This window comes from Lissotriton vulgaris, chromosome 3_1 (genome assembly GCF_964263255.1).
Source record: "Lissotriton vulgaris chromosome 3_1, aLisVul1.2, whole genome shotgun sequence".
Taxonomy (NCBI): domain Eukaryota; kingdom Metazoa; phylum Chordata; class Amphibia; order Caudata; family Salamandridae; genus Lissotriton; species Lissotriton vulgaris.
The window spans coordinates 291818601-291837187 of record NC_141689.1 but is presented as its reverse complement, the minus strand read 5'-3'; the positions used below and the strand labels follow the sequence as shown (position 1 = coordinate 291837187).

Genomic DNA, 18587 nt, shown 5'->3' with positions numbered 1-18587 from the left:
TCACTGCTAGTTGGTGAGGGGAAGAGACGATTGTGTGGGGTGCATTTCTCTGTATTTTGTAGCGTGTTGCCCACTCCGGCTGTGTCTCAGTTTTGGTTCTGTTTACCCTCGGCAGCCCGTGGCTCCTCCCAGATCCCGCCTCCCAGCTGCCCCTCCCACCCACAAGCACAGCTAACGCATCACAGCCTCCCACCATCTGTGACCGAGTGGACATTGTCCTGTGCGGTTGCTCCCCTCGCCCTCTGCCTCCCCCAGACGCTGCACTCACTGCTGACTGTTTTCGCGCCTGCCTGCCTGCCCGCCTGCCTGCTGTTGAAGCGCACTCAGCGCTTGGTATCGTTTTGCAGATTATTTACTTGCTATTAAATTAGTGCACTCAGCGCTTGGTGATATCCGCCTGCTTGCTCAATATTGTTTTCCTGCTGCGCATCACTGCTAGTTGGTGAGGGGAAGAGACGATTGTGTGGGGTGCATTTCTCTGTATTTTGTAGCGTGTTGCCCACTCCGGCTGTGTCTCAGTTTCGGTTCTGTTTACCCTCGGCAGCCCGTGGCTCCTCCCAGATCCCGCCTCCCAGCTGCCCCTCCCACGCTCCGCCCCCCTCCACTCTCCATTTATGTCAGATGCCCCAACGCGCAGCGTCCACACGCTGCAGCCGCGCCGAAGGTGCCCCAAAGGTAAGCCCGTCTACGCCCGTCCGCGCCTGGCCCGCGGCCCGCGCCAGACCCCCTGCTTCCCGCAATGCCCAGCCCACTCGCATCACTTACGATGCCACCACCCTCCTAGCCCTTAATCCCAGCCGTTCTCCCAACTGCGTCCAAGCCGCTCCTGGACACACCCATGGACCCTTCTCTTGCAACTCCTGCAAGTTCGACAGCACCAAAACCAACTCCTCATCCACCAACACCAAACAGAGACCTGACACCAACCACCTAAAATGCATCCTGCTCAACACCCGCTCGGTCCACAGACACGCCATCGACCTCTGGAATCTACTAGACACCATCTCACCGGACGTCGCCTTCCTAACAGAAACATGGATGAATGCCTCTTCAGCCCCAGACATCACCATTGCCATCCCGGAAGGATACAAGATCATCCGTAAGGACCGCATCAAGCAAACAGGAGGAGGCATCGCTATCGTCCATAAGAACTCCATCCGCATCTCAACCAGCTCAGACGTCAACCTTGCCAGCGCCGAACACCTCCACTTCCAGATCCACACCGACCCCAAGACCACACTTAGAGGCACCCTCCTCTACCGGCCTCCAGGACCCCGAGCACAATTCAGTGACGACATCACTGACTTTATCACCCCACACGCCCCCCCTCCGAGGACTACATTCTATTGGGAGACCTCAATTTTCACCTGGAAAAGAGCAATGACAGCAGCGCCACCACCCTTCTGGACAATCTCGCCAACCTCGGACTCAAACAACTTGTCACTACCCCCACCCACATTGCAGGTCACACGCTCGACCCTATCTTCACCTCCAGCAAACATGTCTCATTCAGTCACACCACAGCTCTTCATTGGACGGACCACAGCTGCGTTCACTTTATCTACAATAAGACCACAATCCACAACCATCCTCAACCCACCCTGCGAAGAAACTGGAACAAAATCACCATCGACCAGATCTCCTCATCGCTTCTTCTAAACCCCCCCACCCACTCCTCAAACCCCGACCAAGCAGCCATTCACCTAACCCAATGGCTATCCAACAGCGCCGACATCCTAGCACCGTTGAAAAAACGTCAAATCAAACTAGGCAGCAAAAACGCCTCCTGGTTCAACGATGATCTTAAGAAATCGAAGAAACTCGGTCGCTCCCTCGAGAAGGCCTGGAAAAAAGACCCAAACACCAGCACCAGGGACGCCTTCAAAAACGCCACCCGCATACACCACCAACTAATCCGGTCTGCCAAGAAAGCCGCATTCAAAGACCGACTAGACAACAACGCCCACAACAGCAAGGAATTATTCAACATCGTCAAAGAATTTACCAACCCATCAGCCAACTCCAACGACATCACCCCCTCACAAACCCTCTGCGACTCCCTAGCTTCCTTCTTCCACAACAAAATCGCAGACATCCACAACAGCTTCGACAACCGACCCGGAGATCAACCCACCCAACCTTCTGCAGGACCTTCACCCCCCTTGAACATCCTTAACGACTGGAACCCAATCTCCACTGAGGACACCATCCGCCTGATGAACTCCATCCACTCAGGATCCCCAACTGACCCATGCCCTCACCACATCTTCAACATAGCAGACTCCATCATAGCACCACACCTCCGAGATGTCTTCAACTGCTCCCTCAACTCCGCCACCTTCCCGTAAAGCTGGAAACACGCAGAACTCAGCGCCCTTCTGAAAAAACCCACAGCTGACCCCACCGAACTCAAAAACTACCGCCCCATCTCGCTTCTTCCATTCCCGGCCAAAGTCATCGAGAAATCTGTCAACAACCAACTCGCCACCTTCCTCGAAACCAACAAATCCCTCGACTCCTCACAGTCCGGCTTCCGAGCCAAACACACCACTGAGACCGCACTTATCGCAGCAACAGACGACATTCGAACTCTACTGGACAATGGAGACACAGTCGCCCTCATCCTCCTCGACCTCTCCGCTGCCTTCGACACAGTCTGTCATAGCACCCTGCTACAGCGCCTCAGAAACGTCGTAATCCAAGGAAAAGCACTGGAATGGATCACCTCGTTCCTCACCGGAAGAACCCAGCCTCCCACCATTCAAGTCAGAAACCTCTGAAGTCATCTGCGGCGTGCCACAAGGATCGCCCCACCCTCTTCAACATATACATGAGCCCCCTTGCGGCCATCGCTTGCCAACACAATCTCAACACCATCTCCTACGCTGACGACACTCAACTGATCCTCTCACTCACCAAAGACCCTAACACCGCCAAAACCAACTTACACGAAGGAATGAAAGAAGTAGCCGAGTGGATGAAGCACAGCCGCCTGAAACTGAACTCAGACAAAACAGAAGTCCTCATCTTAGGCACCTCCCCCTCCGCCTGGGATGACTCGGTGGCCGGAGGCCCTTGGAAAAGCTCCCATCCCGACAGACCACGCACGGAACCTGGGCGTCATCCTGGACTCCTCACTCTCGATGACCAGACAAGTCAACGCCGTTTCATCATCTTGCTTCAACATTCTTCGCATGCTCAAAAAAACATTTCGCTGGATCCCCACCGAAACTAGAAAAACGGTCACCCACGCACTGGTCACGAGCCGACTGGACTACGGAAACACCCATTACGCCGGTACCACCACAAAATTCCAGAAAAAACTCCAACGCATCCAGAACGCTTCAGCCAGGCTCATACTAGACATCCCGCGTAAAGAACACATCTCTGGTCACCTGAAAAACCTCCACTGGCTCCCCGTAAATAAGAAGATTACTTTCCGCCTCCTAACCCACGCACACAAAGCAATTTACAAACTTGGACCCGAATGCCTCAACACACGACTGTCCTTCTACACCCCCTCCAGTCAGCTACGATCCTCCAACCAAGACCTTGCCACTGTACCTCGCATCAACAAAACCACCATGGGAGGCAGATCCTTCTCCTACCTGGCAGCTAAAACTTGGAACTCACTTCCCACTCACCTTCGCCTTACTCAGAACCACCTAGCATTCAGAAAGCAACTTAAAACTTGGATATTCGACAAGTAATTCCCCACCCTTCCTCAAGCGCCTTGAGACCCTATGGGTATGTAGCGCGCTATATAAATCTCTTGACTTGACTTGACTTGACATACAGTGGGACTGCTGAGAGGTTTTTGGTGGCCATGGCCCGTTTCTCCACCACTCTGCAAACACACCTCCTGGAGCACTACTAGTTGGGAGATTAAGTCCTCTTGGCTCTTGAGGGTGTTGGCGGCCTACTACACCCCCTGTTACATCCAGTAAGTCCCACACAGCTTGATTGCAAAGAGGTCGTTGGAGGCAATGCCCCCTTTCTCCACTACTCTGCAAAAGCAACTCCTGGCGCACTACTGGTTGGGGGAAGAAGTCCACTTCAGTTCTGAGGCCCTCAGGAGTAAAGTGGAATTCATTCCCCAACCAGCAGCGTGCAAGGAGGTGCATTTGCAGAGGGATGGAGAAAGTGGGCGTGGCCTCTGACAACCTCTGAGCAATCCAGCTGTGTGAGACTTACTGGAGGTAACAGGAGTTGTTCCTGGACCCCAGTACCCTCAGCATCCAAGGGGAATTAATCCTCGAACTGGCAGTGCACCAGGAGGCTGAGTGGTGGTGAAGGGGGGGCTTGGCCACTGGTAATTTGGTTTTCTTTTTTATTAATTTTTTTAAGCAAAGGGGGCTGCGTGGTCCCCCTTCCCTGGGCCATTTCCCGCCCTGGGAACTCCATCTTCCAGGGAAAGACCTTTTTTCAATGGGTGAAGGTGACTTCCCAGCCCCCTTCGCCAGGCTGATTTTGGCCGGAGGGACCCCATCCCCAGGGGCCAACCCGTTATATTGATTTTTTAAAATATAATGGGAGGTGGACTGCACGGCACTCCTTGTAGGCTGATTTTGGCCAGGGGACCCTATCCCTGAGGCCTGCCCTTCTGTTTTTTTAATTTTTTTAAAGGAAGTGGTCCACATGGCTCCCTCCCTGGCCGATTCTGGCCCTGTGGGCTAAATCCCCTGGGGTCTGGCCTCTCTACTGGGGGCCTTTGTCCTACGCAGGGCAATCAGTCATTTACGTTAGGGACCGCGGGAGCCTGATGGCCCCTGTGGTCCCTGCCCACTCTTCGCATCCTTCGGAAGCCGGATTTGCTTTTGGACAGAGGGAGCTGCTAACATGTAGCTCCCTCTGTCCAAAAGCAATTCTGCTCCACCTCGTGCAAGCGAGACCAGTTTCTGCTCTCGACTGCACGAAGCGGAACAGAGCTGGATATGGTTTGGCGGGAAGCCATAGTAAACTGCAATGTCTCGGGGGTCGGCTCCCCAGGACATTGCTTGAGCTGGTCCTGGGGAGTGGCAGTGCCAAAAGTCATGTATGGCTCCATGAAAGGGCCTAGCAGCCCCCTCATTTTTTATGTTTGCCTTGGGGAGGTGGCAGTCTTGGGGTTCCGCAGGGGGTGCATGTGGCCCTCCGCATTTGTTTAAATTAAAGCCCCGGGGAGGTGGCGACAGCCGGGGCTGAAGGGGAGGTTCAAGCGCCCCCCCTTGCTTTCTTAATACTTAAAGCCCCAATGAGGTGGTAGTCCTCAGGAATTCGGGAGGGCCAAGAGGTTCCTCCATTTATAAAAATATAAGCCCCTGGGAGGTGGTGGTACCAAGGGCAGTGAGGGAGGTCGTAAGGGCCTCCCACGCATTCATTGTGAAAAAAGACCTGGGGAGGTGGTGGTCCCCATGACATAATGAGCCTAACAAGGGAGGACATGTGTACCCCATCCATTATTAAAAACAATGCCCCCGACACCTGGCTCACCCAGGGGCCGATAATGAGCGAAGTGCAGGAGCCCGTGCTTTTTTTTTTCACCCTGATCCGCAAGTCCCAACGAAAATGACAAAAGAACAGTTTTTTGGGGCCTTGAGGTCCTGAGGCATAGGGGGTCAGGGTGTTTCTATCCTGCCCCCTTTTCTTTTACATTTTTTGTGCGACTCAGTCCAACTGAGTCCCCAACATGGCTGCCAACAATTCCTGGTTGAAGTGTTGGCAGGCAATCACATTTCTGTAGGGGTTCAGTAGGCTGTTGGGCTCCCAGATATCTATATATTTTTTTAACTTAAATTCTAAAACTACTGAATGGATTTACACCATAACACAAAAAGCACACTTTCAGCACCAACATCTAGCTTTCTGCAAAATTTGGCATAATTCCATTCAGCGGTTCGGACAGTAGTCCTGTATACATATATACTTTTTAACCAAACACCCGAAGCATTTCAGGAGTGCACACAACAGAATTCCCACCTTCTGGTTTTCACACAAACTTCCCTGTCCTGTCACGCTGCATTAACTCTGTGCCCAACGCGTTTCAAGGATGTGCTCCTCTTCATCAGGGGCTTGCTTATTGATAAAAAAGGAACGGCCAATCCTTCTTTTATTTTCATGGCATCAGCATTTCTTTTATTAATTACAACCATCAGTTGTCCCGCCTTCGTCAAGCGGCATGCTGGGACATGGAGTCCATCACTATTCCCTAAGTGGGTTCAGTTCCTTTTGTCCATTTTAAAAGCACACTACTTTCTTTGTCAGACTCGTGGCACTTCAGGCAAGTCTCTTTAACTGTAGAACTCTGTGCTGATCCAGCTGGAAATCGTTTCCTGCAGCAGCCTCTCAAATCTTTATGTGGATGGTGCTCCTCTCCAGGACCGGGCTGCCCTGCTGTAAACTTTTTAGCCAAACACCTGAAGCATTTCAGGAGGGCACACGACCAAATTCCCACTTTCCGGTTTTCACACAAGGACTTCATTATTGAAGCATCCCACGTCTTTGCAAGCAGGATTTAGACACCTACAGTGCCTATCCATTAGTCTATCCCAGCAACACTTACCCGGCATTACAGCATTCTGGGAGCTGTAGTTTGCGTCCAGGCTGCAGCGGAGTTGCCATCAAGTGACCATGGTAATGCAGATTACCGCCAATGGGAGAGACACTGGACAATTCAAAGGTGGGGTGGGAAGTATTTCCTTGTATTCAGCAGCATCTGACGAAGGCCGCAGGCCAAAATGCATAATGCAGAGCGGATTCATTAAAAAGATTTCCTGAAGTTTCCCCCGATTGACCTCCGCCTGTTCTTTTGGAGTGGGACGCTGTGGATATTTTCACGCTGGCCAGAAGCGCGTGGGAGGCCCCGTTCTACTAAGAGGCTGGAGCATCTCTGGCACCCCCTGCTGGCGCAGCTTTGGTTTTTTCGAGGTATCAAATAGATCCCAGCCCACCAGGGAATGCACGTCAAGTTTGGGTTTCTGCTGGCGCAGCTCGTTATTAATGAAAAGACAGAGGCACTTTTCTTTCTGTTTCATGGCTCGGCTAACACACGCACTACCTGGTTGGAACGTAGTAAGGGGACCCGAGGGAAATCTGCCATTTTTTAACAAGGACTTCATTATTGAAACATCCCACGTCTTTGCCAGCAGGATTTAGACACCTACAGTGCCTATCCATTAGTCTATCCCAGCAACACTTACCCGGCATTACAGCATTTTGGGAGCTGTAGTTTGCGTCCAGGCTGCAGCGGAGTTGCCATCACGTGACCATGGTCATGCGGACTACCGCCAATAGGAGAGACACTGGACAATTCAAAGGTGGGGTGGGAAGTATTTCCTTGTATTCAGCAGCATCTGACAAAGGCCGGCAGGCCGAAATGCATAATGCAGAGCTGATTCATTAAAAAGATTTTCTGAAGTTTCCCCTGAGTGACCTCGGCCTGTTCTTTTGGAGTGGGACGCTGTGGATATATATTACACTTTTGGGTATAGAATAATGCCCAGCACTTAGAACTCTGTGCACTGGTACCCAACCAGTGTTGCTGACAATAAATAATAATGTCCCACAGTGGGGTCCTGTCACGACTTTGTATTCTCAAAAGCATTATTTTCACTCTACGCTTCTTCAGGGCTTGTCTCTAGGTATCTTCTCACATGTACAATTGCACTCTAAATGTAGCTCTCAATAAATTGTTTTCAACAGTAATCTATATTTCTATTTGTTTACTCTCTTCATACGTTTGTGCTCTGAAGTCAAATGTGGTTTTCTAAGGATAGAGCCTGTATTACTGTGCACAAAGTAATTTATGTGGATCTCATAGCTTGTTGCACAGCTTCATCCTTTTCGTCTCCTTTTTATTATTTTGTTGTTCTGTTTGTTCTGTTAATTTGTATCAGTAATATTTGTCTCCTACAAGTGCGACACCATTATTGACTCCAAGGTAGATCCATGACACTGGAATCGAGAGGGAGATATATATATACACACATGTATAGAACATGGGTTTCACTTACCTGCGGGCCGCACCAAGAATTTGGAACTTTCTCCCATCCGCCATGAGAAGAATCCCTTCTCTGGCATGCTTCAAAAAGGATGCCAAAACTTTCCTCATGGGTAAATTCCTCACCTAATCTCTGCCTTCACCCACCACAGAGAGCCTGATTAATTTACGACTATCGCCTTTCCCTCAGATTACCTACTCACTCCACCAAGAAACTGTGGGGCCTTGTACTGATTAACTGTAATTGTAGCCGTACACACGTGTCCCTCTATCCCCTATGTGCCCAGCACCACTGCCCTTCTCCAAAACTTCTGTATTTCTAAGCCTTTTTGTTCACTTCTGTAAACCTTGTAAAGCGCTCTGATACCCTTATGGGTCAAGTTTGTGCTCTATAAAAAACTAAATAAATAAATAAAATACTTACAATTTTTTGGTAAAGGCATAGGCATTGTTAAGACTTCCATGGTAAAGGCATTGTGTGGTAAAAGCATTACGTGGTAAAGGTATTGCTTGGTAAATGATGTGTTGTAAAGGCGGTTTCCCAACATGGTAATGGTTATGCGTCGTAGTTCCTTGAGTAAAGGTGTGGAATGCATTTTACACCCGTTAACGAATATATACACCAAAGATGATAAAGCCTTGTAGTCCTGAAAGCCAAGGATACTGTTGGAAATTGGGTTGCTGATTGGCAGAGGTATGCACCCTGTCCAAGCAGGAACCACAATACTAGTCAGGTTAAGTCACAACACACCCTCTGGTAGCTTGGCACAGGAGCACTTAGGCCCACTGAACAAAAGTAACTTGATCCTGGTTGTGTCAACGGCTATGTCGGGTGCAGTTGCGCAATGTGTCACTGTTTTCCATACAGTAGGGGTGGTGTGTTAATTTTTTTCCATGCAGCAGCTGCAATACGTTGGTTCTGAAGGTGATGCATCGGTTCCAAGATGCAACCATTACGAAGGCGATGTGCCAGGTTTCTCCACGCAGTAGATGGGATGCGTCGATTTTCATTCCGCAGTGGCAGCAATGCCTTGGTTCCGAAGCAACAGTTCCGATGGCGAGGCACAGGACCTTTTCCCACAACAGCTGTGCCACATGTCTTAAAGTAAAACAAAAAAGCACTATGATGCAGCCAGCATTGACAGAATCATGGTGCTTTTTTATTATTTTTTTTTTCTTCTTTTAAGCCATGTTGCACAGCAGTTTGCGCTGTTGAGCGACATGTAAAAACAAAATCAGAACGAGTAAGTCTGGGGGAGGAAATCAATGGAGGGCTGGGATGGTTGAGAAAAGCTGGAGGAGAACGGTGATTAAGGAGAGGGACTACAAAGCACGCACTCTAAGTGCATGCTGGAAAGAAAAAAAAGTGCCTGATTGCCAGTGGAAGGACACTACCATAAAACCAAGAGCCTTAATTATGATCATAGGAAATACCCAAAAAACACCTGGATTCTTGCACAAAGCTGCATGCATACCCAAAAAAGTGACGTACATGATTGTCTCAACATAATGTAACTTATTTTGACTTTTACTTGTGTCTGTAAAACCTACCTTTTGACCAGAATTATTGTCTTGAATGTCGACCCTTTGTGCTGCATTTTTACACTCCCTGTCCTGAATTTGCACCTATGCCAGTTGGCCACCCTACTTGTAGCCAATGTGTCTATCCAAGGTCAGGAGAAACAAGCTGTGTCTCCACTGAAAGGAAATCAATGGAGGAAGGAGGTGAAAGCTTGATTAGAAGTGCAAGTGTGGGACGACTGCTGTTTCATCAGTGCTTTCGCCCAAGAATGAGAATAGATTATCGAGATCAGAAACGAAACATAAGCACAACATGTATATAGTATGTACTGAATACAATATGTTTGCCGTTAATGGCGTGCAATTAAATATCAGAGCTGAAAAAGAAGCCCCTGCTTCAGAAAATCTTTAAACTATTTTTTTTAATTCAATTTATTTTGCAAACCCTGAAACAAATAAAAAATAACATCTTAGTAGAACTATGCATGACAATGAATGTGCATAGTAAGTATGTGGACCAAGGGGCAAGCAAGGCAGAGACAGCGGTGCATAGCTGAATTAGCCACATAAGGATGGAGAAATGAGTGCCCTCAGACCAACAAGGCACTCAAAGCATAATGCACACTGCTGAAGGCTTTGCATAGCTGCTTCAGTATTTGGGGACTGTTACTGCTCCAGGGCATCTGAGCTTGGCCACATAGAAGGTTGGGAGCAAGATCTGGGCAAAGGCCTGGCAATGGAGCAACCCACTGCTGACCATCACATTATCAATGACACATCCATGTATACAGTATAATTTCTTGGTTTGCATAGGTGTTAGTTATATTACTTATTAGTATCCATATGACACATGGGATTCTGCAATACATGTGTAAAAACCGGTTTCTAATTTCTTTACAATAAGCGGCGTGAGGTATCCAGTAAAATATTATAAAGAAGTGGTGTAGCTGCTCAACTGTAAAACTTATTACAGTTGAGTTCTGACATCACAATGTCTGCTGCCAGAGACTCAAGCGGAAAGGTCAGTCACAGAGCAAAATTAAAGCAGTTATTTGAAAAAAGAACAAAAAAACTTTGCTGTTCTTTATTCTGTTCTGATTTTCTAGCTGCACTGTGAACAGCAAAAAGTCCATATTTAAGGAGGCATGTATGTTTTTGAACTCTTTAGCTAATAATAGAAAAGCAAGAATCTTTCTGAATGCTTCTACACAATCCACACTACTGCGCTTTTTAAAAGAATTACTTGCATTCAACTGATTCTAGTATATTTTTGCACCAAATATCTAACAACGTTTTTGATGTATTTAATTTTGCACTAGAGATTATTTTTATTGTTCATGTTTGCAAATGTGCTCTCTCTTTCAAATGTTAGAGCTAAGCACCAAGGATATAAGTGTTTGGTGGAAAAGGTGATGGTGTGATCATATAATATAAGGGGCCAAATGCCCCTTGCTGTACACCGTCCGGACCGTCCTGAGCTCCTCAGAAGCGGTCGCTCCTCATGCTGCTCCCTGCTCACAATCTGGTATCGTAGCGCTATACTGCCAGACTGCTCTTTGCCTTTAAAATCAGCTGCCCATTGCTCGCATTGCCCCTGCAACTATTTGTGCCTTATTTGTGCCTGACTGTATTTGAATCGTAGTGCTATACTGCCTGCTGAGCTGCGCATTAATTAATATTCGATTGTGCATTGCTGCCTTTAGCTGATTGATTTATTTGTGCCTGATTGTGCTGGTGACGCTTCCCTTCTCATACCGATTGTTGGGGTCCCAGTCTCGTCCTGTTTGGCTTTTAGCTTGCTGCCATTTTGTTGTTGTGCCTTCCCAGCCCAGCTCTCCACCCCGCTCCCGCCTCCCAGCTGCTCCTCCCTCGCTCCACCCCCCTCCACTATCCACATATGACTGATGCATTAGCGCGCAGCGGACGCGCCCCATGAGCGCCGAAGGTGCGCCGAAGGTAAGCCCGTCTACGCCCGTCCGCGCCTGGACCACGCCCAGTGCCAAACCCCCTGGCCCTCGCAAAATCCACTCCACCCGCATAACGTACGATGCAGCACCCCTCTCAGCCCTTAACCCCGGCCATCCACCAAACTGCTACCAAGCCGCCCCAGGACACACCCATGGACCCTTCACCTGCCACTCCTGCAAGTTCGACTGCATCAAGACCCACACCAAATCCACAAATTCCAAACAAAGCTCCGACACTAACCACCTGAAGTGCATCCTGCTCAACACCCGCTCGGTCCACAGACACACCATTGGCCTTTGGAACCTACTCGACACCACATCGCCGGACGTCGCCTTCCTTACAGAAACCTGGATGAATGCCTCATCAGCACCCGACATCGCCATAGCCATCCCGGATGGCTACAAGATCATCCGAAAGGACCGCATCAACCAAACAGGAGGAGGCATCGCCATTGTTCATAAGAACACCATCCGCATCACGACCAGTTCCGACGATCACCTCGCAGCCGCCGAACACCTTCACTTCCAGATCCACACCGACCCCAAGACCACACTCAGAGGCACCCTCATCTACAGGTCACCAGGACCCCGCACACAATTCAGCGAAGACATCACCGACTTCATCAGCCCACACGCCCTCCCCTCCGAGGACTACATTCTACTGGGAGACCTCAACTTCCACCTGGAAAAGAACAACAGCAACACCACCACCCTTCTGGACAACCTCGCCAATCTCGGACTCAAACAACTTGTTGACACCCCCACCCACTATGCCGGGCACACGCTCGACCCAATCTTCACCTCCAGCAAGCAAGCACATCTCCTTCAATCACACCACAGCTCTCCATTGGACAGACCACAGCTGCGTTCACTTCAGCTACAAAAAGATTACGACCCACAACCACCCACAACCAATTCCCCGCAGAAACTGGAACAAAATTACCACCGACCAACTCTTCACATCGTTTCACCAAAACCCTCCTGCAAAATAATCGGACCCAAACCTTGCAGCCACCAAACTCACAGCGCCGACGAATTAGCACCCCTGAAAAAACATCAAACCAAGCAAGGTAGCAAAAAAGCCCCCTGGTTCAATGATGACCTTAAGAAATCCAAGAAGCTCTGTCGCACCCTCGAGAAAGCCTGGAGAAAAAACCCAACCACTGACAACCTGGCCACCTTTAAGAACGCCACCCGCAAACACCACCAACTGATCCGATCCACCAAGAAATCAGCATTCAAGGATCGACTGGACAACAACGCCCACAACAGCAAGGAACTATTCAACATCGTCAAAGAATTTACCAACCCCACTGCCGGCACCAACAACATCACTCCCTCCCAAAATCTCTGCGACTCCCTAGCCTCATTCTTCCACAACAAAATCACTGACATACATAACAGCTTTGATAACCAGTCCGAAGACCAGTCCACCCCACCCACCTCCGAACTAAAACCCTCCTCCAACAAAAAACTTTGCGCCTGGAACCCAATCATCACTGAAGACACCATCCGCCTGATGAACTCTATCCACTCAGGATTGCCAACCGACCCATGTCCCCACCACATTTTCAACAAAGCAGACTCCATTATCGCACCCCACCTCCGAGACGTCATCAACTGCTCCCTCAATTCCGCTACCTTCCAGGAAAGCTGGAAACATGCCGAACTCAGTGCCCTTCTGAAGAAACCTAGAGCAGACCCCACTGAACGTAAGAACTACCGCCCCATCTCGCTCCTCCCATTCCCTGCCAAAGTCATTGAGAAAGCCGTCAACAGTCAGCTCGCCGCCTTCCTCGAATCCAACAAATCCTTCGACCCTTCACAGTCCGGCTTCCGAGCCAAACACAGCACCGAGACCGCCCTCATCACAGCAGCAGACGACATTCGAACACTACTGGACAATGGAGAAACAGCTGCCCTCATCCTACTTGACCTCTCCGCTGCCTTCGACACAGTCTGTCATAGCACCCTTATACAACGCCTCAGCAACGTCGGAATACAAGGAAAAGCATTGGACTGGATCATCTCGTTCCTCGCTGGAAGAACGCAGAGAGTCCCCCTCCCCCCTTTTAGATCAGAGGCCACAGAAGTCATCTGCGGCGTACCACAAGGATCATCACTCAGTCGCACCCTCTTCAACATCTACATGAGTCCCATCGCGCACCAACACAACCTCAACATCATCTCCTACGCAGACGACACCCAGCTGATCCTCTCCCTCACCAAAGACCCAAACACCGCCAAAACCAACCTAATCGAAGGGATGAAAGAAGTAGCCGAGTGGATGATGAACAGCCGTTTAAAACTGAACTCGGACAAAACGTCCTCATCTTAGGTTCATCCCCCTCCGCCTGGGACGACTCATGGTGGCCACCGGCTTGGGAAACGCACCCATACCTATGGACCACGCACGTAACCTGGGCTTCATCCTGGACTCCTCCCTCTCGATGACCAGACAAGTCAACGCCATCTCATCATCATGCTTCAACATCCTACGTATGCTCAAAAAAATCTTCCGTTGGATCCCCACCGAAACAAGAAAGACGGTCACCCACGTACTGGTCACAAGCCGACTGGACTACGGAAACACCCTCTACCCCGGAACCACAACCAAACTACAGAACAAACTCCAACGCATCCAAAACGCCTCAGCCAGACTCATACTAGACATCCCCCGCCAAGCTCACATTTCCGGTCACCTGAAAGACCTCCACTGGCTCCCCGTCAACAAGAGAATAACGTTTCGTCTCCTCACCCTCGCACACAAAGCCCTCTACGACCTAGGATCCGAATGCCTCAACACGCGCCTGTCCTTTTACACCTCCACCCGCCAACTTCGATCGTCCAATCAAGCCCTCGCCGTAATTCCACGCATCCATAGATCCACCATGGGGGGGGGGGGGAAGATCCTTCTCCTATTTAGTGGCCAAAACCTGGAATTCTCTCCCCACCCACCGCCGCCTCACACAGAACCACCTCTCCTTCAGAAAACAACTAAAAACTTGGATATTCGATAAGTAAAGTACCCCCTCCCTCAAGCGCCTTGAGACCCTCTGGGTGAGTAGTGCGCTATACAAATATTAAACTTGAAACTTGAAACAATAAGGATATTGCTACTTCACCTCGGAGTGCCATAACCTTATAAAGGAACTCCGCCTTGGCCCTCGTCCATGGTTATGGAACTCCTTAATGAATTGCAATACCCTTATATTGTACAGCTGGGGATACTTTATCATATATATAATGATTAAGAGCCATCCATTTGGGGGCAAGTGACAATTTTCATGGTGGATGCTCGAATTTGTTTATGAAAGTTGCCAATTTCAGTGGAGAAGTGTGGCTCACTGGTTAGAGCAGGCAGACCCTGAAGCAGAGGTCAGACCCGGGACTAGGGTTCAATTCCCGACACGGCAGGGTCTTGAGCTCAAAATGTCCACAGACTCGATAATTCTCGCTTCGGTGCCTGACCTAATCATGGGTTCACACTCTGCAACTCTGGGCATTAAGCTTGCTTAATCTCCACAACGGCCCCCCGCGGCGGGATGCCTGGCTTTCACCTTGGGGATGCCCAGTAGGGGCTATCTCACAGGGAAAAACCAGGACGGGTTCCCAAGGCAAGCGCTTAGAGACCCCTGGGTGATAAGCGCTATATAAATCCAATATACAATACAATACAATACAATACAAATTCAGGAATTGTTTTACTTCATAACTGTAATTTCACTTTAAATATTTTTTAAGGGAATATATGCACATAACATTTAAATTATTACTTAAAATAGATTCTGTATTGTATTACCACTCAAAATAAACTAGATTACATAAACCTTACTCCCAGTGGCGTATTATAAATTTTACCATGTTATAATCAGAAATTAATAGAGACATTGAAATACTTAGAAATATAGGTTTATAGATCATATAAAGATCTACCACAACACAATGTTCCTAGTCTAGTGGAAGTTTTCCAAAGACATATTGAATTCTATAAACATTTTGAAAATGTTAATTGCACCAAAACTATTGACATTATTTCAAAATATATCCATATGCCTGAAATCAAGTTTGTGTAAGAAGGTAAAAATGCATATCGTAAGACTAGTTAGTGAAAGAGGCAATGATGCGGTGGCACCGCTGACCCTGAATTAACTATTCAAAAAAGGGTATCTACAACTGGGAGATTATGGATTTTCATATTTTTGTGGTCAGTTACAGTAAAAATCAGAAAGAGGAGTCTACAGAAAACCCTGAGTTAACATTACTCTAGACCAGAATGGGCCCAATTTAGATTGGAAAACTGCTTCCCATTTCCCATAATAGCAAAATATGGATTACCTCATTGGGTCGACTATGCAATTTTGGTTTCTATTATAGCTACATAAAGCACCAAACGAACTAGAGGTGGACAAGGTTTATGGGTGAAGGCAACAAAAGACCATCTTGTTATTAATAAACTGAGAATATTGACTAAAATCAGGGAGGGATTGAACATGTTCAGTGGTCCTTTATTAAGATCCTGAAGCAGAATCTATGCAGCGTATTCTTATTCCTCATGCATACCACATTTTTCCAGGTCATCTTTCTGCAAACATGATGTGGCTTGGGAAAGGGAATTAAACTAACAGTAATCTCAGTTTACGGAGTTCTGCAATATGAGTACTCACTCAAGTAGTCTGCAGACCATAAATGAGATTGGTTTCTGGGATGCCCAAGAGAGTCACATGGCTGGTGTGACTTCTATCCTAAGATTTGTCACTGTAATGGTTTTAAAATGATGTACAAAAACCTATGAGGATTCTCAATGATGCAACCAGGATCGTATACCCATGATGTTTATGCTGATAAAAAACCTCAGAAACTAGGCAAATACACGTTAGAATCCAGAGTTCAATCTAGCCAAGAGAAAAACTTAAATAGCCTGAAGATCAATCAGGTTGCCTTCTTTCCAGGGCTGAACACCCTTATTATAAGTGCCTCAGTTAAGCAGAGATCTCTCTAAAAAATAAAAAGAGAGAATGAGCTCTCTGGATACATCTTTATACAGTATTCATGTTAAAAACAGATGTATACAATATGGGGGCAAACACTGCATTATGTCTACATGTAGAAGTTGCCCAGTTCATTCTGCCCATCACCATAAATGGCGCGAGGTGTGTAATTTCTAGCCAATACAATATTTCAGGATTGGTATACAATGCTACACGATGCACAAAGTAGTACAGTACTGATAAATACATCAAAACATTAAAAACAAAAACATCTGTGCAGACCAATGTCCAATTCTATGACTGTACCCAGCACTACCTCAGAGTAGCAATCTAGGGAAACTGGAGACTCACCAGAACATGACGAGGTGACATGGCACACTTCCAGTTGCGCCCACTGACTAAATTCAAAGGAAGTTCCACAGTTGACACGGCATATGTAAAACCCAGCATCATTCACATGAACTGGATTGAAAACTAGATCTGGGCAATTTCCACGTGGAACCTGTTGAAAAATAATATATATGAGTGAAAATATTGTTTTGCAAATTCCGATTTCTGTGAAGCTCGAACAAGAATGTTTTTCTTGCATCAAAGTAGATCAGTGGTAAGCACCTCTTTTAACTGGATACTTTTTTCAGCATGTGTTAACCACAATTACTATTGTTATAATATTTTTATTCATTCTTCGATTAAATTACCTCAACAATCTTTCACAATGCAGTACTGTGTAAAGCGCTGGGACAGTCACAACTTCATCCGAAATCGTTCCTATCAAATTTCACTATATGTTCTCTCATCTACATAATCTTCAATCTCCTGAACTTCAGCCTCTTTGATTAGTGCCTGCTGTTCTGCATAAATATTGACAACACTTTATTCTCAAAGCCCATCTCCTATTGCTTTTAAGAAATAACAAGTAGTTTTTTCGAACACGCTCATATTCTATTCAAATGTAATGAAACTATCAGAAGAGCAACACCTCCTTTGTAGCTACATTAAAGATACAGTTACTATGAGGGTAATGGTTAAGTCCACCTTTAGAAAAAAGTGCATTTTAGAGATCCTGAAGGGAAAGAAGGATTGACCCAATGTGGGTTTCTTTTGTGGTTAGTTCTACATTTGTACAGTTATTTTCCAGCAAATAAAGAGAAAACAGTATAGATCCATGTGGGAGAAGAGGAAGTTACAATGGTTGCCTAGGAAGGGTGGTAACAGACTCCTGATTGGGTGTGGGTGCATAGTGATCACTACTCAGTGTGAGCACTTAATAACCAGTTCCTGGGCGTGTTGCTAAGTGATCTGTTGCTGCGAAGACAGCATGGGACCACTCATCCTAAGGAGTGCTCCCCAGAACCCAGCCTGTAAGCTGTTAATGAACAGCACCTTAAGCAATTATTATTGGGGGCATTTCCACTCTATGTAAGGTATTTGTTGTATGAAAACAGAATCAAAGTATTGTATAAGTCGAATGCTATAGTTATGGCAATATGAACACAACAAATAGTGTTAAGCCCTTTAGGCTTATATTTTAAGGCCAATCAGCAATGGTATTTAGTGGGGCAATATACCCTACACTGTAGATGATTATGTAACTTGGGATTCAGTGATTCAATGAATGACGTAACAAGGGAGAAGGACCACACCACAGAATATTACTGAAGACCGAGTTCAGTCTCAAAGAAAGATCTTGGTTCTAGATTCTAAATTTAAAAAGGTAAATTAAGTGTGTCGCAGAAGACTTAAAGGTAAATAACAAAAAACTGCAAAACTATGCAATAAAAGAAACCTAAAACCTTCACTGAAAAGCCTTTAATTTTTATAATGTAGCATGCATAATGTTTTAAATACCTTAAAAAATGAGCAGTTCTAATCACCACCAAAACGCAAAAACACCTTCGGCGTGACTAAACAAAGTAAGAATGAATTCAGTTCTAAAGAATGTGGTGACTTTAATCATAACCGGCTCATTTCTACATTTCAGAGGCTTTTTTGGTTTTAAAATGAAACTGAACGATAAAATTTTTTTAATGCAAGTGATTCACTATATAAATCTATATCTTTTTTTAATAGGCAATTTTAGAACATCAAATGTACATGACAGTGTACAAAGGGGTTTGTTACAGTAATTGT

The 18587-nt window shown here is 47.0% G+C and overlaps 1 protein-coding gene across 2 annotated transcripts in view; it reads right to left on the bottom strand.

Moving 5' to 3' along the window:
- Nucleotides 1-18587, bottom strand: part of MALT1 (MALT1 paracaspase) — a 619135-nt gene that overhangs the window by 356683 nt on the left and 243865 nt on the right. For both annotated transcript variants that reach the window (XM_086960480.1, XM_086960479.1), the window contains exon 4: nucleotides 16809-16959. In XM_086960480.1, the coding sequence (XP_086816606.1) occupies nucleotides 16809-16959 (151 nt within the window). The remainder of the gene's footprint in view (nucleotides 1-16808; nucleotides 16960-18587) is intronic.